The 23,308-nt window shown below is 48.9% G+C and overlaps 1 protein-coding gene across 21 annotated transcripts in view; it reads right to left on the minus strand.

The window, feature by feature from the left end:
- LOC134339799 (neurexin-2-like) overlaps positions 1 to 23,308 on the minus strand; it is a 1,323,723-nt gene that overhangs the window by 935,297 nt on the left and 365,118 nt on the right. For all 21 annotated transcript variants that reach the window (XM_063036594.1, XM_063036593.1, XM_063036589.1 and 18 more), the window contains one exon: positions 14,919 to 15,220. In XM_063036594.1, the coding sequence (XP_062892664.1) occupies positions 14,919 to 15,220 (302 nt within the window). The remainder of the gene's footprint in view (positions 1 to 14,918; positions 15,221 to 23,308) is intronic.

The raw sequence follows: 23,308 nt of genomic DNA on the forward strand, positions 1-23,308 counted from the left end.
TCACACTGTAACGCTGACACGCTCCACTCTAACACTGACACACTTCACACTCTAACACTGACACACTTCACACTGTAACGCTGACACACTCCACACTGTAACGCTGACACGCTCCACTCTAACACTGACACACTGCACACTGTAACGCTGACACACTCCACTCTGTAACACTGACACACTCCACACTGTAACACTGACACACTGCACACTGTAACACTGACACACTGCACCCTGTAACACTGACACACTCCACTCTGTAACACTGACACACTCCACACTGTAACACTGACACACTCCACACTGTAACACTGACACACTCCACACTGTAACGCTGACACACTCCACACTGTAACACTGACACACTCCACACTGTAACGCTGACACGCTCCACACTGTAACGCTGACACACTCCACACTGTAACACTGACACACTCGACACTGTAACGCTGACACGCTGCACACTGTAACGCTGACACACTCCACACTGTAACACTGACACACTCGACACTGTAACGCTGACACACTCCACACTGTAACACTGACACACTCCACACTGTAACGCTGACACACTCCACACTGTAACACTGACACACTCCACACTGTAACACTGACACGCTCCACACTGTAACGCTGACACGCTCCACTCTGTAACACTGACACACTTCACACTGTAACACTGACACACTCCACACTGTAACACTGACACACTGCACCCTGTAACACTGACACACTCCACACTGTAACACTGACACACTCCACACTGTAACGCTGACACACTCCACTCTGTAACACTGACACACTTCACACTGTAACACTGACACACTCCACACTGTAACGCTGACACACTCCACACTGTAACACTGACACACTCCACACTGTAACGCTGACACACTCCACACTGTAACACTGACACACTCCACACTGTAACACTGACACACTCCACTCTGTAACACTGACACACTCCACTCTGTAACACTGACACACCCACACTCTAACACTGACACACTTCACACTCTAACACTGACACACTCCACACTGTAACGCTGACACGCTCCACTCTGTAACACTGACACACTTCACACTGTAACACTGACACACTCCACACTGTAACACTGACACACTGCACCCTGTAACACTGACACACTCCACACTGTAACACTGACACACTCCACACTGTAACACTGACACACTCCACACTGTAACACTGACACACCCACACTGTAACACTGACACACTCCACTCTGTAACACTGACACACTCCACACTGTAACACTGACACACTCCACACTGTAACACTGACACACTCGACACTGTAACACTGACACACTCGACACTCTAACACTGACACACTTCACACTGTAACACTGACACACTCCACTCTGTAACACTGACACACTTCACACTGTAACGCTGACACACTCGACACTCTAACACTGACACACCCACACTCTAACACTGACACACTGCACACTGTAACACTGACACACTCCACTCTAACACTGACACACTCGACACTCTAACACTGACACACCCACACTCTAACACTGACACACTGCACCCTGTAACACTGACACGCTCGACACTGTAACACTGACACACCCACACCTTTCACTTTGCCACTCTGACCAGATCTTCCCGCACACTCACACACATACATGCCCTGACACATATGCACCCACTTACACGTACACAGACCGACATACAAGAATGCACAGGCACAGATACAGACACACACGTTTGATTGTGTGAAGCCATGGACCAATCCTGGCCCTGTGTACAAGAGGGTGATGCAGGAGAGATGAACCCCACCCTGTGGTACTGGATGGCCGACCACCAGGCCTGGCCTTCAGTGATTTTCCCAGTGGTCCGGCCCCATTCTCCAAACCCCTGTGATGGTTCATACCGCTGAACAAGGTCACAGATCACGTTTCACACTTAACAACAGTTTACTGTAATAGTTCTCCACGTCATCACGTCCGCAAACAGCACCCTACACAGATCGTTCACCAAGAGCATTCAGGCCCCAGGAAGAAACCACGGTAACGCGCACAAAACGCTGGTCAGGCAGCAGAATAAACAGTTGGTGTTTTGGGCTGAGACAGATCAGAAGGATGTTTTGGGAACTGTATTCTGTGTTTTCCTGGACTGAACGTCCAGTTTTAAAGAAGTGGTTGGCTTACACCGTCCACAGACTGCAGTATCCTTAAAGAAAGTGACGCCAGAAACGGAGAAACTCTCCTGACGGCTGTGCATCGTTGTGCCCCTTATCGAAGAAAGCATTGGAGAAGGGTGAATGAGGCACATGGGGATGATTCCAGGAATGAAAGGGTTAATGTGCAAGGAGCGTTTGATGGCTCTCCCCACTGGAGTTCAGAAGAATGGTGGGGGGGGGGGTGATCTTACTGAAAGGCCTCGATGGGGTGGATGTGGAGAAGATGTTGCCCGTGGTGGCTGAGCCTGGGGCTTGGAATAGAAGGACGTCCATTTGGAACAGAGGCGAGGAGGGATTTCTTTAGCCAGAGGGTGGTGACTGTGTGGAGTTCATTGCCTCAGGGAGCTGTGGAGGCCGAGTCATTGGGCTTGTTTATTGATTGATTGAGATACAGTGCAGAATCCAGCCCTTCGAACCATGCCAGCCAGCAATCCCCTGATTTCATGCTAGCCTAATCACGGGACAATTTACAATGACCAACTGGGCTGTGGGAGGAAACCAGAGCACACGGTCGTGGGAGAGCATACAGGCAGTGGCGGGAACAGAGCCCAGGTCACCCGCACTGTAGAGCGATCTGCTAACCACTGCTCTACTGGGCTGCCCCAAGTGGAGCTTCATAGGTTCTTGGCCAGGAAGGAAGTCAAAGGTTACGGGGAGAAGGCAGGAGAAGAATGGGGTTGAGAGGGATAGTAAATCAGCCACGATGGAATGGTTTCAGATTTGATGGACTGAATGGCCTACTTATTCTCCTATGTCTTATACGGCCTTGGACGGATACATGGAGGTGAGAGGCTCAGGTTATAGGTTGGTGGGAGTAAGTAGCTTGGACAGACGTCAGTGCTGTCAAGCACTGGACCAGTGGGCTGGAGGGACCATGTTGTGCTGGAAATATGTGCCCTTCACGCTGCTCTCGGGCCACACTGACCCAGCTCTAGGACAGCTTCCACCCTGGTGCTTCCCTAGAATGAAAAGCCGGACCCTTGACCTCACAATCTTCCTCGTTACGCACCTCACACCTTCTCGTCTGCCTGCACTGCACTCTCTCTGCGACTGTCACACTCTGTTCTGCATTCTGTCGCTGTTCTCCCTCATCGGATCAGGGCGAAGAACTGTTAGTTAGCTTTCCTATGATTGCCTGTATTTTTATACACACCCATATACATGAAATTGTTCTGTCATTAGGGTACAGTTTATTCAGTATTTTTCCAGAAACTTAATAGTTTCCAGAAAAATACAGAAGACACGAGACCATAATTTCAGTAACTGGTGTCAAATCTGGTTACTTCACATTGTTATCACTGGAATCACTGTTACAAGACGACAGCACAGCCTCAGAATAGAGGAGCATTCTTTTAGAATGGAGATGAGGAGGAATTTCTTTAGCCAGAGAGTGGTGAATCTGTGGAATTCATTGCCAAAGGCAACAGAGGAGGCCATGTCTTCAAGTGTATTTAAGGCAGAGGTTGATCGATTCTTGATTGGTCAGGGCATGAAGGGATATGAGGAGAAGACAGGAGACTAGAGCTAAGAGGGAAAATGGATCAGTGATGATGAAATGGCCTAATTCTGCTCCTACATCTTATGGTCTTTTAGTCAATGTGACAATCATAAAATGATTCCAGTTCCACAGGTGGGGAGGTGAAGGTACCTGACAAGTCCTGACAAAGGATGCTGAGGACTGTTGTGAAGAAAATTGGGTCTCACTTCCACCCACTGGAGATATTTACTCAGGGCCCTTCACCTTGTCAGTGATCCCTCCCATCCACCCAACTATCTCTCTGACCCACTACCACCAGGCAGGAGGTATGGCAGCATTTGGACAAGAACTGTTAGCATGGGAAACAGCCTCTTCGCCCAGGCCATGACACTACTGAACTCCCTGGCACCACCCAGGTCTCACCACGTATGAAGTGCCCGTCGTGTTTTATTCTTTACTTTTCAACTAGAGTTGTAAATGCACCTTGTGTTAAATGTCGATCTTCTGCAACGTACAGTGTTTCATTACTTGTTAATTTATTAGGGGTAATATTGCTCTATCTGTTGTGTGTGAGTCGTCTGTCCCGTGTTGTGCACCCTGCTCTGGAGCAACATTGGTTTGTTTGCTGGTAATGTGTCCAGAAGGGTGACAATAAACTTGACCTTTGAACTTGAACCGGCCACAGAGACACTACACATCCCTCCTGCCCCTTTAACTGAAACCTGGCAGCTTATGAAGGGTTAACCGTGGGCTAACCCTTAAATATCACCCTGTCACTTATGAGGGGTGTTGCTAAGATACAAACTGCAGTAATATTTTCAGCTTTAAAGAACTGCTATTGATTTGGGCCAATTTCTGCCCAAGCCAATACTGCAGTTTAAGTATGTGTAATTATTCCAGCCCATCTGGGAGGAATGAGCAGCTCGACAGAGAGAACAGACCAGACTCACAGCTCAGCAGGCCACCTCCAACCCTGTACACAGAGATCCCTTCCTGTCTCTGTAACCCCCTCCAGCCCCTACACCCCTCCCCATTTCTGTAACTCCCTCCAGCCCCTACACCCCTCCCTGTCTCTGTAACCCCCTCCAGCCCCTACACCCCTCCCTGTTTCTATAACCCCCTCCGGCCCCACACCCCTCCCTGTCTCTGTAACCCCCTCCGGCCCCTACACCCCTCCCTGTCTCTGTAACCCCCTCCGGCCCCTACACCCCTCCCTGTCTCTGTAACCCCCTCTGGCCCTGACACCCCTCCCTGTTTCTATAACCCCCTCCGGCCCCACACCCCTCCCTGTCTCTGTAGCCCCCTCCGGCCCCTACACCCCTCCCTGTCTCTGTAACCCCCTCCGGCCCCTACACCCCTCCCTGTCTCTGTGAACCCCTCCACACAGTTAATAAGTTTGTAGATGACAGAAGTTCTGCAGTTGGTGGAAATGTGGACAGTGTGGAAGGTTGTTGTAGGTTATAACAGGACATTGACATGATGCAGAACCGGGCTAACAAGTGGCAGATGGAGTTCAATCCGGAAAAGTGTGAAGTGATTCACATTGAAAGGTTGAACTTCAAGGCAGAATATTGAATTCCTGGCAGCGTGGAGGAATGGGGGATCTTGAGGTCCACGTCCATAAAGGTTGCCAAGGAAGTTAATAATGTGGAGGAACTCAGCGGATCGGGCAGTGTGTGAGGAGAGACAGTGTCCGAGATGCTTTTATCTTCCAGCCATTCGCGAGCAGTTTAACACCCCATTGAATCTCCTCGACAACTCACTGATTCCACAACCAATGGACTCACTTTCAAGGGCTCATCTTCTCAGTATAATTAATTTATTTACTTTTTATCAGTTTCATTTTGTGTTTGCCATTTGTCTTCCTTTGCACTGGTTGTTTGTCAGTCTTTGAGTGTGCGGTTGTTCCCTCATTCTTTTACTGTGAATGCCCACAGGAAAATGAACCTCAAGGTCGTACAGGGTGACAAGCACGTACTTTGATAATACGTTTGCTTTGAACTTTGAATCTCCTCTGTCCTCTCGGCAGTGCCGCCCCATCCTTCACACAGTGTGGTGAGCACGACCAAAGGAGGCTCACGAAAACGATCCCGGGGTTAAGAGGCTTGTCGTATGAGGAGCGTTTGATGGCTCTGGGCCTCTGCTCACTGGGATTCAGAAGAATGAGGGGTGCCCTCATTGAAACCAATCGAATGTCGAAAGGCCTTGATAGAGCGGATGTTTCCTGTGGTGGGAGAGTCCAAGGCCAGAGTACACAGCCTCAGAATAGGATGTCCTTTTAGAATGGAGATGAGGAGGAATTTCTTTAGCCAGAGAGTGTCGTGGTCCGGTCCGTGAAGTCCATGTTCTGGTTCACGGTCCGGTCCATGGCTCCTTGTTCCAGGGTTTCTGGTTTTCCCCAGTTTCTGTTGTAGGGACATGATTCTCGTTTTGGGGCTGAGACATAAATACCTCTGCAAACCAGGAATTCCCTGCTGGACCGTCCTGTTCTCCTCCCTGTCTCCCCCCGCCCCCCCTGCCTGTCTCTCTGCCTGGATACCTCGCCTGTATACCCCGCCTATGTCGCTGAAGTTTTACTGCCGGAGCAAGACCGGAGCCTTGTTAGGTCAAGATAAGGAACTGTCTTTCATTGTGTGGAATTGTCTCTCTGTGTCCTCGCCTTTGCTAGGTCGGTCTGGCTGTTTGCTGCTACCTAGTGTTGGGAACTGTCTCTTCATGTTCAGCGTTCTGTGTATGAATCCTGGCCCTACGTCCTGTTCTCAAGGAGAGGTCCTGGCTCTGTGTTATGTGTATGAGTCCTGGCCCTACGTCCTGTTCCCAAGGAGAGGTCCCAGCTCTGTGTTATGTGTATGAGTCCTGGCCCTGCATCCTGTTCCCAAGGAGGGGTCCCGGCTCTGTGTTCCATGCTCCTGTCTCTTCAAATCCAAGGCTCCGTGCTCCTGAAGGCCCTCGTCCAGTCCTATCCGAGTCCTGTCCATGTGCCTTTACCTCTCTTTGTGTCTCGCCCTACACAGGAGTTCCTCTACCAAGCCATGTCCAGTCCTGTAGCCTCGTCTTGTCCTCGCCTGGTTCTGGAGTCCGAGCCCGAGTCAAGTCCTAGTTTCTGGGTCCTTGCCCAGTCTCTAGCTCGGAGTCCATACCCAACCCTGAAGACCAAGACCCCAGCCTCAAGCCTGTCTCCAAGCCTCAAGTCCCCAGGCCTGTCTCCAAGCCTCAAGCCTCAAGACCCCAGTCTCCAGTCCTGCAGTCATGTCATGTCATGTCCATGCCTGGTTCTGGGGCCTGAGCCCGAGGCAAGACCCAGCTTCTAGGTCCTTGTCCAATCTCTGGCTCGGGGGTTCAAGCCCAGGCTCCTAGTTCATAGTTCCTTGTCCGGTTTCCCTGTTTTTCTTGTCCGTGTCCTAGCCCAGGTCCTGCATCCTTGTCCTGTTCCTGGTACTTCAGTGTCAAGTGTCTTTCATTTGGGTCCATTCCCAACGTGACAGAGAGTGGTGAATCTGTGAAATTTGTTGCCAGAAACAGCTGTGGGGACCAAGTTATTGGGTATATCTAAGGCAGTGTTGATAGATTCTTGATTGGGTATATTTAGGCAGAGGGTTGATAGATTCAAGGTGTGAAGAGTTATGGGCAGAAGGCAGGGGATTGGGGCTGAGAGGAAAAATGAATCAGCCATGATGAAATGGCAGAGCAGACTCGATGGGCCAAATGGCCTAATTCTGCTCCGATATCTTATGGCCTTATGATTCTGAACACAGTGTTCCCAGTGTGGCCCTAACACTCTGTCGACTGAGAAAAAACACACAAATATTCCATCCGCCAGCCATCGGTCCGGGAACACCTTGTCACCATTTCCTGGAGCCCCATAATTACTACAGCAATGCTGTATTGCTGAGCAATTAATATTACACATCTAATACTATAATAATTACCTTCAGCAAACCACTTAATTTAATAAACTTTTGCCGCAGATTCACCGAGAATAATAACTCATAATTATTGGCCGATGACTACAATGAAGCCTTTGTGTTAAAGGTTTACTGACAGTAATTAGGCCCAATAAATCTCTTGTTTGTTTTACTGACTTTAATCTCCGTTCCAGAACCCAGCATCACTCCCCCTCTGCTGACAGCTCTGTCAATCCCTTCCCCTGGCTCGTGGGGCTCTGGGTTCCAGTCTGGAGTCTGCCGCGCAGCAGAAAGGAGAAGGGTTACCAGGACATTGATTCACGGGGCATTTGCACCCAGAAGGTTAACTTTCGCAGAAGCACAAGACTGTAACGGGCAGGGTCTGTACCAGGCCTTTTCAGAGACTCACTTCCACCATCTCTAGTCCAGCACCTTAACGCCTTTACTAATCCAGTCCTCAACCTTCCTGGCTCCTTAAGGTTGTTATGGCCGAGGGAGGGAGAGGGGACAAGCTCCCGAAACCTATTGAAGGCTCCCAGTGGCGTGATCCTCAAACAGCCTCTGACAACCAATACACATAATAATTGCTGGTGAACGCAGCAGGCCAGGCAGCATCTATAGGAAGAGGCACAGTCGACGTTTCGGGCCGAGACCCTTCGTCAGGACTAACCGAAAGAAGAGCTAGTAAGAGATTTGAAAGTTGGAGGGGGAAGGGGAGATCCAAAATGATAGAAGAAGACAGGAGGGGGAGGGATGGAGCCAAGAGCTGGACAGATGATTGGATGGGGCACCACCTCCAGTTCATACCCCATCTGTTACTTATTTATTATTATTATATATATATTTTTCTCTCTCTCCTTTTTCTCCCTCTGTCCCTCTCACTATACCCCTTGCCCATCCTCTGGGCTTCCCCCTCTTTCTTTCTCCCTGGGCCTCCTGTCCCATGATCCTCTCATATCCCTTTTGCCAATCACCTGTCCAGCTCTTCCTAGAGATGCTGCCTGGCCTGCTGCATTCCACCAGCAATTTTTACGTGTGTTGCTTGAAATTCCAGCATCTGCAGATTTCCTCGTCTCTGACAACTAAGTCCAGCTCCTGGCCTTCATGGGTGGCTTGGCTACTAAGCCCAGCGAAACCATTTCTAAAGACAGGAGAAGGGGCAAAGGCGGGTTACTGGCGCCTTAAAAACCAGTCGCTTTGGGCAGATGAGGCTCACCAGCTGTGGTTGGACATCTAGATCTGATCACATACCTCCCCCACCTTGCAACTATGCCCACTCATGGGCAAAGCTTTGGGAGTAAACCCTGAGGAGTCCCTGAGGCAGTCACACGTTGAGTTCAATGCTGACTGGCCATTCCTATGATGACACTGGTGCCAAACTGTATCGGTCTCTGCCGATACTGTGGATTCATCAGCTGTATGGAGAAAGGGAACCAGCTTGCTCTCCATATAGTACGGCCCAGACTTGTGTATCATTAGCCCTGCGCCAACAACATAGACAATAGGACACAACGTCTATGGTTGACCCCGACTAAGGGAAGCCTCCGGAAAAAAAGAATCCAAACCTTCCCTTCAATTCTTTGCAGCCATTTCCCCAGATCTTACGAAACATGCAGACCTGTCCCACTTATTCCGTCTCCCCTCATTCTTCCTTGTAAAAAAGAATATCAAACAGCACAGGCCATTTGGCCTATCTTGTGTGTGCTGAACACGATGCTGAATTAAACTAAATCCCTTCTGCGTACAGATGGTCCATCTCCCACCATTCCCTGCACATGGTCCATCTCCCTCCATTCCCTGCACATGGTCCATCTCCCATCATTCCCTGCACATGGTCCATCTCCCATCATTCCCTGTACATGGTCCATTTCCCATCATTCCATGCACATGATCCATCTCCCATCATTCCTTGTACATGGTCCATCTCCCATCATTCCATGCACACCATCCATCTCCCACCATTCCCCGCACATGGTCCATCTCCCTCCATTCCCTGCACATGGTCCATCTCCCATCATTCCCTGCACATGGTCCATCTCCCATCATTCCCTGTACATGGTCCATTTCCCATCATTCCATGCACACCATCCATCTCCCATCATTCCCTGTACATGGTCCATCTCCCATCATTCCATGCACACCATCCATCTCCCATCATTCCCTGTACATGGTCCATCTCCCATCATTCCCAGCACATGGTCCATCTCCCTCCATTCTGTAGACATGGTCCATCTCCCATCATTCCCTGCACATGGTCCATCTTCCATCATTCCCTGCACATGGTCCATCTCCCATCATTCCCTGCACATGGTCCATCTCCCATCATTCCCTGCACATAGTCTATCTCCCAACATTCCCTGCACTTGGTCCATCTCCGTCCATTCCCTGCACACGGTCCATATCCCATCATTCCCTGCACATGGTCCATCTCCCATCATTACCTGCACATGGTCCATCTCCCAGCATTCCCTGTACATGGTCCATCTCCCTGCATTCTCTGCTCATGGTCCATCTCCCATCATTCCCTGCACATGGTCCATCTCCCATCATTCCCTGCACATGGTCCATCTCCCATCATTCACTGCACATGGTCCATCTCCCATCATTCCCTGCACATGGTCCATCTCCCAGCATTCCCTGCACATGGTCCATCTCTCGTCATTCACTGCACATAGTCCATCTCCCATGATTCCCTGAACATGGTCTATCCTTGTCATTCCCTGCACATGGTCCATCTCCCATCATTCCCTGCACATGGTCCATCTCCCTCCATTCCCTGCATATGTTCTATCTCCCATCATTCCCTGCACATGGTCCATCTCCCATCATTCCCTGTACATGGTCCATCTCCCATCATTCCCTGCACATGGTCCATCTCCCAGCATTCCCTGCACATGGTCCATCTCTCGTCATTCACTGCACATGGTCCATCTCCCATCATTCCCTGAACATGGTCTATCCTCGTCATTCGCTGCACATGGTCCATCTCCCATCATTCCCTGCACACGGTCCATCTCCCATCATTCCCTGTACACGGTCCATCTCCCATCATTCCATGCACATGGTCCATCTCCCATCATTCTCTTTACAAGGTCCATCTCCCATCATTCCCAGCACATGGTCCATCTCCCTCCATTCTGTAGACATGGTCCATCTCCCATCATTCCATGTACATGGTCCATCTCCCATCATTCCCTGCACATGGTCCATCTCCCATCATTCTATGCACATGGTCCATCTCCCATCAGTCCCTGCACATGGTCCATATCCCATCATTCCCTGCACATGGTCCATCTCCCATCATTCCCTGTACATGGTCCATGTCCCATCATTCCCTGCACATGGTCCATCTCCCATCATTCCATGCACATGGTCCATCTCCCATTAGTCCCTGCACATGGTCCATCTCCCTCCATTCCCTGCACATGGTCCATCTCCCATCATTCCCTGCACATGGTCCATCTCCCTCCATTCCCTGCACATAGTCCATCTCCCATCATTCCTTGCACATGGTCCATCTCCCATCATTCCCTGTACATGGTCCATCTCCCATCATTCCATGCACATGGTCCATCTCCCATCATTCTCTTTACATGGTCCATCTCCCATCATTCCCAGCACATGGTCCATCTCCCTCCATTCTGTAGACATGGTCTATCTCCCAACATTCCCTGCACATGGTCTAGCTCCCATCATTCCCTGCACATGGTCTATCTCCCATCATTCCCTGCAGATGGTCCATCTTCCATCATTCCCTGCATTTGGTCAATCTCCCATCATTCCCTGCACATGGTCCATCTCCCATCATTCCCTGCACATGGTCCATCTCCCAACATTCCCTGCACATGGTCCATCTCCCTCCATTCCCTGCACATGGTCCATCTCCCATCATTCCCTGCACATGGGCCATCTCCCTCCATTCCCTGCACATGGTCCATCTCCTATCATTCCCTGCACATGGTCCATCTCCCATCATTCCGTGCACATGGTCCATCTCCCATCATTCCCTGCACATGGTCGATCTCCGATCATTCCCTGCTTGCGTCTGTTCATTAGTTTGGGGAATTGAGTTCACGAGCCATGAGGTAATGTTGCAGCCTTGTAAAACTCTGGTGAGACCACACTTGGAGTATTGTGTTCAGTTCTGGTTGCCTCATTATAGGAAACATGTGGAAGCTCTAGAGAGGGCGCAGAGGAGAGTTAAGAGGATGCTACCTGTGATTAGAGAGCTTGTCTTATGTGGATAAGTTGAGTGAGCTAGGACATTTCCCTTTGGAATGAAGGATGATGAGATGTAGAGATCATCATGACAAGAGGCATAGATCGAATCGACAGCCAAAGACTTTTTCCCAGGGTGGAAATGACTAATACACGGGAGCATAATTTTTCAGTGATTGGAGGGAAGTATAGTGGGGAATTGCAGAGGTGAGTTTTTTACACAGAGTGTGTGGGTGTGTGGAACACCCTGCCCGGGGTTGGGGGGAGGTGGTAGAGGCAGATACATTAGGGACATTTCAAAGATTCTTAGATAGGTACATGGATGATAGAAAAATGAAGGGTTATGTGGTGGGGAAGGATTAGATTGATCTTGGTGGCGATTCGTGTGGGCAGAGGGATTCGTTTAGTTAGGCATTTAATAACAAGATTCGTTGGTACTGTACGTGCTGATGGGCCGAAGGGCCTGTTCCTGTGCTGTACTGTTCTCTGTTCTTCTGGGGGTGTAGCACTCTATCACAGAGTCTTAGAGCGCCCTACACCACAAGAGTAGGCCTTCTGATCCATCTAGTCCATGCTAACCCTGTTAATTGATCGAGTCCCTTTAACCCACACTTTCTCTCCTGGGACACCACTTGCTGTTGTTGGACATGAGCCTCCTTTGAGAAGAAAATTGCCTCCTTGGAAACTTTGTGCGGTTGAAGATTGATTTTACAGTGGAGTGTGGTTGGAGTTTGAAGCTGGGGGGCCAGGCCTGCTTCAGAGGTGGTGATCCTGGTTCAGTAACGGAGTTTGGGAGATTTCGGGAGTTTGAGGAGACTCGGTATGTCATCAAAGACACTCGCAAATTTCTACAGATGCACCGTGGAGAGCATTCTGACTGGCTGCATCACTGTCTGGTATGGGGGGGGGGGTGGGGAACGGCTACTGCACAGGAATGAAATAAGCTGCAGAGAGTTGTAAACTCAGTCAGTTCCAGCATGGGCACCGGCCTCTGTAGTATCCAGGACATCTTCAAGGAGCGATGCCTCAGAAAGGCAGCATCCATCATTAAGGACCCCCATCACCCAGGACATGCCCTCTTCTCATTGCTACCATCAGGGAGGAGGTACAGGAGCCTGAAGGCACACACTCAGCGATTCAGGAACAGTCTCTTCCCCTCCGCCATCTGATGTCTGAATGGACATTGAACCCATGAACACTACCTCACTGCTTTTTTATTTCTATTTTTCCACTACTTATTTAATATATATACTTACTGTTATTAACATTTTTTCTATTATTCTGTATTGCACTGTACTGCTGTTGTAAAGCTAACACTTGCCGGTGATATTAAACTTGATTCTGGTGGGGGAACACAGCATGCACTGAAGCAACAAACAGCAGGAGCTGGAAATTCCTGGCCAGTCAGGCAGCATCTGTGAGGGGAGAAACTCTGAGTATCCCTTCAGCCCAGGGCTCACCTGCCTTGAGGAGGATGTGGATGATCACAGGTCCATTCTGACTACATCCCACAGACAACAGCACTACACCCGTCAGTATGTGGGGCTCAGCTGTGTACACACCGTCTGCATTCACTTTTCCTACAACTAGGGGACCGGTCCTCAAGGATAGGGGGAGTACATTTAGGATGGAGATGAGGAAGAACTGCTTATCCCAGAGACCGGTGAATCTGTGGAATTCTCTGCCCAGAGAAACTGTACTTCCTGGAGTTCAGGAGAATGAGGGGGGATCCCATAGAAACATTCTGAATGTTGAAAGGCCTGAACAGATTAGATATGGCAAAGTCATTTCCCATAGTAGGGGATTGAAGGACATCCTTTTAGAACTGAGATGCGGAGAAAATACTTTAGTCAGAGGGTGGTAAATCTGTGGAATTTGTTGCCATGAGCAGCTGTGGAGGCCAAGTCATTGGGTGTATTTAAGACAGAGATAGATAGGTTCTTGATTAGCCAGGGCATCAGAGGGTATGGGGAGATGGCAGGGGAGTGGGGATGACTGGATGAATTGGATCAGCCCATGATTGAATGTTGGAGCAGGCTCAATGGGCCGAATGGCCCACTTCTGCTCCTATATCTTATGGTCTTATGAAACAGTAAAGCCTAACACATTAAATAGATGTAAAACACAGTTAGAGAGATTTTTACATAGCAGGGGAATTAGGAGTGGTGGGGAAGAGACAGGTAAGTGGAGTTGTCTATGGCCACATCGGCTGTGATCTTATTGAATGCTGGAAGGGGTTCGATGGTCTAGATGGCCAACTCCTGCTGCACCACTCAATAAGATCACAGGGGTCTCCCTGCTATCTATCGGGGACATTTACCAGGAGCGCTGCATACACAGGTCCCTTGGTATTATCAAGGATCCCACCCATCCATCCAGCATCCTCTTTGACTTTCTACCGTCAGGCAGGAGACTCTGAAGTATAAAGACAAGAACGGCCAGGATGGGAAACAGCTTCTTCTCCCAGACCAGTAGGCTTCTGAGCTAGGAGTTCCCTGCCACATCGCATTCGAAGTATCATCGGATAATTTGTACTGTACCCTACAAGATTTAATTTATGCACTTTACTTTGTTCAGCTATGCGCAATGCATCTGAAGGTATTGTAATTTATGTGTAATACAGTGCTTTACACCCTGTTCTGGAGAAACATCGGCTCGTTTGACAGTGTACACCTATGTAGTTTAATGACAATAGACTTGACTTATGTCCTTTGTTGAGGCATAAGGAATCAGAGGTATGGAGGGAGAGAGCAGGGAGAATGGACCAGCTGAGATAGTATTGAATATCAGAGGTTTGAGGGGCAGAATGGCCTGCTCCCCCCCCCCCCCCCACTGTTGCCACTCTCCTGCACACATCCATGAACATCAGGCCGACAGCTCCCCTCCCCACCCCATTGAGCCCTACCCTACCCACCAGTGGATGAACATCACCACCTTCAGGTGCCAGTTCTGTTGGGGAAGTCGTGTGATCTGTCCAGAAACACTGAATGCCACTATGAACGATCTGTGCTGAGCAGGACTAATGTTCCAAAAACGCGCAGAGAGGCAGAGAGAGGGGAAGGGGGTCTCCCGGGAGGGAGGGAGATGTTTACAGGGGGGTCATTACCTGACGGAGATTGCGTGTGACCCGGACATCGTGCCAGTTATTATCGTTGAACTTGCCATTGACGGGCTCCACCAGCGCCTCGAAGGCCCCCGAGCCCAGGTTGATGACCAGCGAGACGGCGCCATTCTTCAGCGCCAGGTTGACGTAGTCGGCCGACTTCCCCGTGTGCAGGATCAGCCCGTTGCGCTGCAGCGTCTTGAAGGAGAGCGTGATCTCATCGCTGCTGCTCTGGATCGGGTTGTGGGACAGGTCGTAGCAGAAGAACTCTATCCCCTTGAAGGTGGCCACAGATTCCTCTTTGGCTGCAGAGAGAGAGAGGGGCAGAGTTAGTCGCCGAGTTGGAGAGCTCGGGTTGATTATCTACAACGTATGTGTCCTGAGATTTAATGTTTTATTGTAGCAAAGATTTATTTGCTGTTGTTGAGATACCTCGTGGAACTGGCCCTTCTGTCCCCTTCAGCCATGACACCCAGCAATCCTCCGAATTAATCCGAACCTAATCATGGGCCTGAACTGTAAAGCATTGTGCTAACCACTCTGCTACGGTGCTGCCCGAGATATACAATTACCATAAATTACAAAGATAAGTAGTGCTATAAAAGGATTGCAAGGTATTTAATAATAAATACACAATAACAAATGTACGAATAAGCTCCTCTTGGGCTCCCACCCAGGTACAGGTGTCGATTTTAACCAACGTTTCGATGACAAACTCTGCCACCTTCATCAGGGATGATGCCTGGGCATGTCGAGTCCGGTGGTATTTATACCCCCGTCATCCCTCCCTCCTGATTGGTTAGTCCTCATCCAATCAGGTTTCTGTTGTCCCACCTCGTTAACAATCAAATTCCAGTTCTGACTTGGAGTGAGACCTTCATCTTTGTTAAAATTACTTTTCTCTAGCTTTATTTCAATGGGTTCCTTCACCAGCCAGTCCCAAAAGCCATTAGCACAGCGCATAGTAGACATACTTTGTGTTCATGGACCGATCAGAAATCTAATGATCCAAATGTTCAAAGCAAATTTATTATCAAGGTATGTATATGTCACCGTGTACTACCCAGAGATTCATCTTCTTGCAGGCATTCACAGGAGAGCACAAAACCTTCACACAAATACTGACAAACAACCAATCTGCAATTCAAGAATATGAACAAGTAAATAAATAACACGCGATGTAAGGAATCCTTGAAAGACCGCCTGTAGGTTGTGGAATGAGTTCAGAGCTGAGGTGGGAGTGAAGTTATTCACGCTGGTCCAGAAGCCTGATGGTTGAGGGGCAATAGCTGTTTCTGAACCTGGTTGTGTGAGAACCCCAGGACCCCGTACCTCCTTCCCGGGGCAGTGATGGAATGAAGGGATAGGTAAACAGGGGGAAAAACAGAGAACAATGATTAACTTGTAATCAATCACCTTGTAAGCACCTTAGCTTACTGCTTTGGACAAGTTTGGACAAGTCAGAAAAAAGTTTTACCCAGCAACCGGTGACATAATAGTCACTGTTCTCTAAAGATAGGCAAAGGCTCAAATAAGGAACTATCTGATCTTGCAGAAACAGCTCAAGGTATAGCTAAATATGGGAGGGATGAGGTAACGGCTAGAATGTTCTGGAGAAAAAGGGAAGGGTCCGAATGAGGAACTGATGGGCTAGCTTTGGCTTAAAATAATTATAACTAACTGACCAATATTATTTTACATCTAATTGTATATTAGCATGTGATTGAAATGATTCTAATATTGTCCAAACCTGTAATCGTAAGATTTCCTGCTACCTGATCAATGTTATAAATTGCGGAGAATTGTGTAATTCGGGGGCAGTGTATGGACTGACTCTTTTGAGAGATCAGTTTGTAACTTCCCCCATAGCATGCTATCAGTAGAGAGTAAAGGTTTGAAAAAGAATTACATGTGTCAGTGTATTTGTGGTACAATTGCTATTGCATTGGGTCCGATCGAGTACGACAGCAGTAGTGAGACAAGAGCATGGCCTGGGTGGTGGGGGCTCCTGATGAGGGATGCTGCTTTCCTGTGGAGGGGAAGAAGCTGTGCCTGAATCACTGAACTGACAGAGGTTTATAAAATTACAAGAGGCATAACTAGACGAGGCAGTCAGCGTCTTCTCCCCAGGATCGAACTGTCAAATGCTAGAGGGCATGCTTGGAATCTTGTGTTCAATCCCGGTCGACTCTTTACAGGAACAGTGTGGAAGCTTTAGAGAGGGTGCAGAGGAGATTCACCAGGATGCTGCCTGGATTAGAGAGGGTGCAGAAGAGATTCACCAGGCTGCTACCTGGATTAGAGAGGGTGCAGAGGAGATTTACCAGGATGCTGCCTGGATTAGAGAGGGTGCAGAAGAGATTCACCAGGCTGCTACCTGGATTAGAGATGGTGCAGAAGAGATTCACCAGGCTGCTACCTGGATTAGAGAGGGTGCAGAGGAGATTCACCAGGCTGCTACCTGGATTAGAGAGGGTGCAGAGGAGATTCACCAGGCTGCTACCTGGATTAGAGATGGTGCAGAAGAGATTCACCAGGCTGCTACCTGGATTAGAGAGGGTGCAGAGGAGATTCACTAGGCTGCTACCTGGATTAGAGAGGGTGCAGAAGAGATTCACCAGGCTGCTACCTGGATTAGAGATGGTGCAGAAGAGATTCACCAGGCTGCTACCTGGATTAGAGAGGGTGCAGAGGAGATTCACCAGGCTGCTACCTGGATTAGAGAGGGTGCAGAAGAGATTCACCAGGCTGCTACCTGGATTAGAGAGGGTGCAGAGGAGATTCACCAGGCTGCTACCTGGATTAGAGAGGGTGCAGAAGAGATTCACCAGGCTGCTACCTGGATTAGAGAGGGTGCAGAGGAGATTCACCAGGACGCTGCCCGGATTAGAGAGGGTGCAGAAGAGATTCATCAGGCTGCTACTTGGATTAGAGAGGGTGCAGAGGAGATTCACCAGGCTGCTACCTGGATTAGAGAGGGTGCAGAGGAGATTCACCAGGCTGCTACCTGGATTAGAGAGGGTGCAGAAGAGATTCACCAGGCTGCTACCTGGATTAGAGAGGGTGCAGAGGAGATTCACCAGGACGCTGCCCGGATTAGAGAGGGTGCAGAAGAGATTCACCAGGCTGCTACCTTGATTAGAGAGCATGAGGAAGAGTTAAGCAAGCTCGGGCTTTTCTCTTCGGAATGAAGGAGGATGAGAGGAGACTTGATAGAGGTGTACAAGATAGTAAGAGGTATCAATCGAGTGGACAGCCAGAGACTTTTCCCAGGGTGGAAATGGCTAATACAAAGGGGCTTAATTTTAAGGTGACTGGTGGGAAGTATAGGAAGGACGTTTGAGGTAGGTATTTTACACAGAGAGTTGTGGGTGCATGGAACACTCTGCCAGGGGTGATCTGACCAATGTATAACTTTCATACACCTTCATTTCCACTCGATCTACGACTACTGGCATTTTCAGGTGGCTATGGACTTGCAGTACAAGATCCCTCTGTACAACAATGGTCTCCGAGGTCCCACCATTATCCATAGATTTGACTTCCCAAAGTGCAACTGCTCTCACTTGTCTGGATCAAACCCCATTGACTATTTGTCTGCACACATTTCCAACTGGTCTAGATCCTACTGAGTACTTCCACAGCCTGCCTCACCAACCACAGCTCCGCCGATTTCTTATGCCATCTTCAAGCCTTCTGATCAGAACATCCACAATTTCATCAGAATCATATCTCACACAGCGAAATTCACAGCAATGACCCCTGTGGAACACCACTGGTCACAGCCTTCTGGACGCACCCCTCCCTGTGACACACTCCTCTGACACATACGTCCCCGTCACACACTTCCCCGACACAATCCTCCCCACGATGGACTTCCCTCCCCGAGACACATCCTTCCAAACTTGCCCCTCCCCGTGGCAAACTCTGCTCGACACACCCTTTCTCCTAACACACACTTTAATGTTACACCCCTTACAACATCCCTTTCTCTCTCTCCCATTTCTCTCTGCTTTTTTCCCTCTCCCCCCCTTGCCTTCTCGTCCCCTTTCTCTCCCCATCTCGCTCCCTTTCTCCCCCACCTGCTCTCCCCATCTCCCTTCCCCTCTCCCTTTCCATCTCTCACCCCATCTCACCTTCTAACACTGACAATCCACGCTCCTTTCCAGAAAAGATGAAACCAGCCCCCTCAGTCCCTACCCCGAGGGACAGCCAACTCCCCCGACTGTCTGACCGAATACGAACTGCACACAGGGGAATCTCCTAGGCATCCGTGCACAGGCGCACCAAAACCTCAGAGCCTCCATCTGGAACAGCGTGAAACCTCCGCAGTCATCTCCATGAAATTAATTCCTGGCCTAATTGCCGTTAAGTAATACATCTCCTCAAGTGTATTTTACGTGTTTTTTTTTTGATTACTAAGAATCTTCTGCTGAAAGATCACAGATGAACACTATATTTAGAGTTCCCAGGGAACGCTGATTAAGACTGATTAAGCATCTCAGCACAATTTCCCTCAGCCCCGAAAGCAAGAGTCTCCGTTTCCCACTGCAAGCCTCAGTAAACAAATACAGCCCAAGAGGGAAACTCGTGAGGGTCAGGGTTAAAGGGGAGAGGGGGTGAGGAGATGGCTGGTGTTTCGGTGAGCCCATTGTGGGTTCCTTCCCCCTTTCGAGCACTGGCCGGCATTAATCCCCCAGTCTCGCCGTCGGCTTGGTCTTTCTCCCCGTGTCACTGACCCCCTGAGCTCGGGAGCAAGTAGGGTTCAGAGTTCAGAGTTCAAAGTAAATTTATAATCAAAGGGCGGAGCAGTCTAGACAGACCGAATGGCTCTGTCTTAAGGTGTCTACATCACAGGGAACAATAGAGATTAGTGCTCGAGTCCTGATGAAGGGTCTCGGCCTGAATTGTCGGCTTGATATTCCTCTCCATAGATGCTGCCTGACCACCTGCTGAGCTCCTCAAGCTTTTTGCCTGTGTCACTAGAGATGGGGCACATAGTTTTCACCAGGATAAGGATCAAGGATCAGCTTTATTCCCCATACACATTTACACACATCAGGAATTAGCTGGGGGGTTTGGTCAGGCTGTGACATGCAACAACTTTCAACAACTGGAAAGAGGAAAGAATTATGTACAAAATAAAAGGACAGATATGGACTAGGATGTACATAAATACCAAATATGTTTACAATGTAAAGAGCTCTATAAAAAGTGGTTTAAAATGTTTGCAGTATCACGACGGGTTATAGAGGGGGTGCGGAGAGCTATCTAAAGTGGCTGATCAGATTAACTGCCGGGGAGAAGAAACGTTTAAGGTGGCATGAAGTTATTGTTTTAATAGTCCTACAGAAGTTTCCGGAAGGGAACTTTTGGAAAAGGCAGTTTGCTGGGTAGGTAGTGTCTGTGTTGATTTTTCCCACCTGTTTCTGTGTCCTGGACACATCCAAGTCCTGCGGTGATGGGAGACTGTAGTCAGGGCTGCCTTGCCACAAGGGATTCCGCAGTTGCTGGAAGTCTTGAGCAACGCACACACACACACACACACACACACACACACACACACTTACACACGATGAGGTCCCTCATTCAGGACGTTCCTTGGACTGGAGAGCTGCAGCGATTAGGGGAAGTCAGACAGGCTGGGTTTGTTCTCGATGGGGTGTTGAGGTCTGAGAGATGACCTTACTGAGGAGATTTACAGAGATGACCTTACTGAGGAGATTTACAGAGATGACCTTACAGAGGAGATTTACAGGGATGACCTTACAGAGGAGATATACAGAGGTGACCTTATAGAGGAGATTTACAGAGATGACCTTACGGAGGAGATTTACAGGGATGACCTTACAGAGGAGATTTACAGGGATGACCTTACAGAGGAGATTTACAGAGATGACCTTACGGAGGAGATTTACAGGGATGACCTTACAGAGGAGATTTACAGGGATGACCTTACAGAGGAGATTTACAGAGGTGACCTTACAGTGGAGGTTTACAGGGATGACCTTACGGAGGAGATTTACAGGGATGACCTTACAGAGGAGATTTACAGAGGTGACCTTACAGAGGAGATTTACAGAGATGACCTTACAGTGGAGATTTACAGGGATGACCTTACGGAGGAAATTTACAGAGATGACCTTACAGAGGAGATTTACAGAGATGACCTTACGGAGGAGATTTACAGGGATGACCTTACAGAGGAGATTTACAGAGGTGACCTTACAGAGGAGATTTACAGAGATGACCTTACAGTGGAGATTTACAGGGATGACCTTACAGAGGAGATTTACAGAGATGACCTTACAGAGGAGATTTACAGGGATGACCTTACAGAGGAGATTTACAGAGGTGACCTTGCAGAGGAGATTTACAGAGATGACCTTACGGAGGAGATTTACAGGGATGACCTTACAGAGGAGATATACAGAGGTGACCTTATAGAGGAGATTTACAGAGATGACCTTACGGAGGAGATTTACAGGGATGACCTTACAGAGGAGATTTACAGGGATGACCTTACAGAGGAGATTTACAGAGGTGACCTTACAGAGGAGATTTACAGAGATGACCTTACAGTGGAGGTTTACAGGGATGACCTTACGGAGGAGATTTACAGGGATGACCTTACGGAGGAGATTTACAGGGATGACCTTACAGAGGAGATTTACAGAGGTGACCTTACAGAGGAGATTTACAGAGATGACCTTACAGTGGAGATTTACAGGGATGACCTTACGGAGGAAATTTACAGAGATGACCTTACAGAGGAGATTTACAGAGATGACCTTACGGAGGAGATTTACAGGGATGACCTTACAGAGGAGATTTACAGGGATGACCTTACAAAGGAGATTTACAGAGGTGACCTTACAGAGGAGATTTACAGAGGTGACCTTGCAGAGGAGATTTACAGGGACGTTGCCAGTCTTTGAAGGCGCTGAGCAATAGGGGAGAGCTTATGCCGGCTGGGACTCGATTCCATGGAGTGCAGGAGACTGAAGCTTGGCCTCATAGTGGTGTATAAACCCAGGAAGGGTGAACACACATAGAGTAGGGGAATCAGGGACTGGAGGGAATAGGTTTAAGATGAGGGGGAGAGATTTAAAACCAAAAGACCATAAGATATAGGAGTAGAATTAGGCCAGTTGGCCCATCGGGTTTGCTCCAACATTTCATCATGGCTGATTCATTTCCCAATCTCCTACCTTCCCCATTCCCCCTCTCCGTATCCTTTCATACCCTGGCTAATCAAGAATCTATCAACCTCTGCCTTAAATACACCCAAAGACTTGTCCTCCACAGCCACCTGTGGCAATGAATTCCCCAATTCATCACTCTCCAGCTACAGAAATTCCTCCTCATCTCCGTTCTAAATGGACACCTCTCTATTCTGAGGCTTTTGTCCTCTAGTATTCGACTTCTCCAACATAGGAAGCACCGCCTCCAAATCTACTCTATCAGAGCCTTTCAATATTCGATAGGTTTCAATGAGATTTCCCCCCAACCCATCCTTCTGATTTTCTGGTGGGCTGCCGGTGACTAGTGGTGTTCCACGGGGGTCTGTGATGTGTCTTTTCACATGATATGTCAATGATTTGGATGACAGAATTGAGTACAGGCCAGAAGCCTTTCAATCCTGGACCATTTTTGTCAACTTCCTTTCAACACTTGACAGGATTCAGGGAGATCCCCCTCATTTAATAGAGACCTGAGACCTGAGCAGACAAGGAGAGTAGTTGAGGCAGGGACATCAACAACATTTGGACAGGAACGTGGATAGAAAATGGTTAGGGAGATACGGGACAAACATGGACCAGTGGAAGTAGACTACAGTGGCATCATGGCCAGCATGGTCAAGATGGGCCGAATAGCCTGGTTCTGTGCTGTACCACTCTGTTTCCATGGAAACAAATCCACCAACAGAGGGCAGGTAATGACCAACTTATCTGCGCAGTGCGAACCACACAATTCCAGCTCCACCGTGGTTTTAATTGCCTGCTGTCATGGCAACCACACGGGGACACCCACTTACATTCCCTCGGTAAACACTGTGGCAAAACCTCCAGATCAGATCCAATTACAGGAGCGTTTAATTACAGGGCTGCAGTGACCCGATCATCATGAGCTGACAGCGTCTAATGTTTCAAGAATCACTAGATCCTGGCGAGGTTCCTGAGGACTGGAAAATTGTAAATGTCACTCCACTCTTTAAGGGAGGGAGTGAGGCAGAAGAAAGGAAATTATAGGCCAGTTGGTCCGACCTCAGTGGCTGGGAAGATGTTGGGAGTCCATTACCAAGCATGTGGTTTTGGGGTACTTGGAGTCACATGATGAAACCTACCAAATATTGAAAGGCCTTGACAGAGTGGATGTGGAGAGGATGTTTC

This window comes from Mobula hypostoma, chromosome 30 (assembly GCF_963921235.1).
Source record: "Mobula hypostoma chromosome 30, sMobHyp1.1, whole genome shotgun sequence".
NCBI classification, from domain to species: Eukaryota; Metazoa; Chordata; class Chondrichthyes; order Myliobatiformes; family Myliobatidae; genus Mobula; species Mobula hypostoma.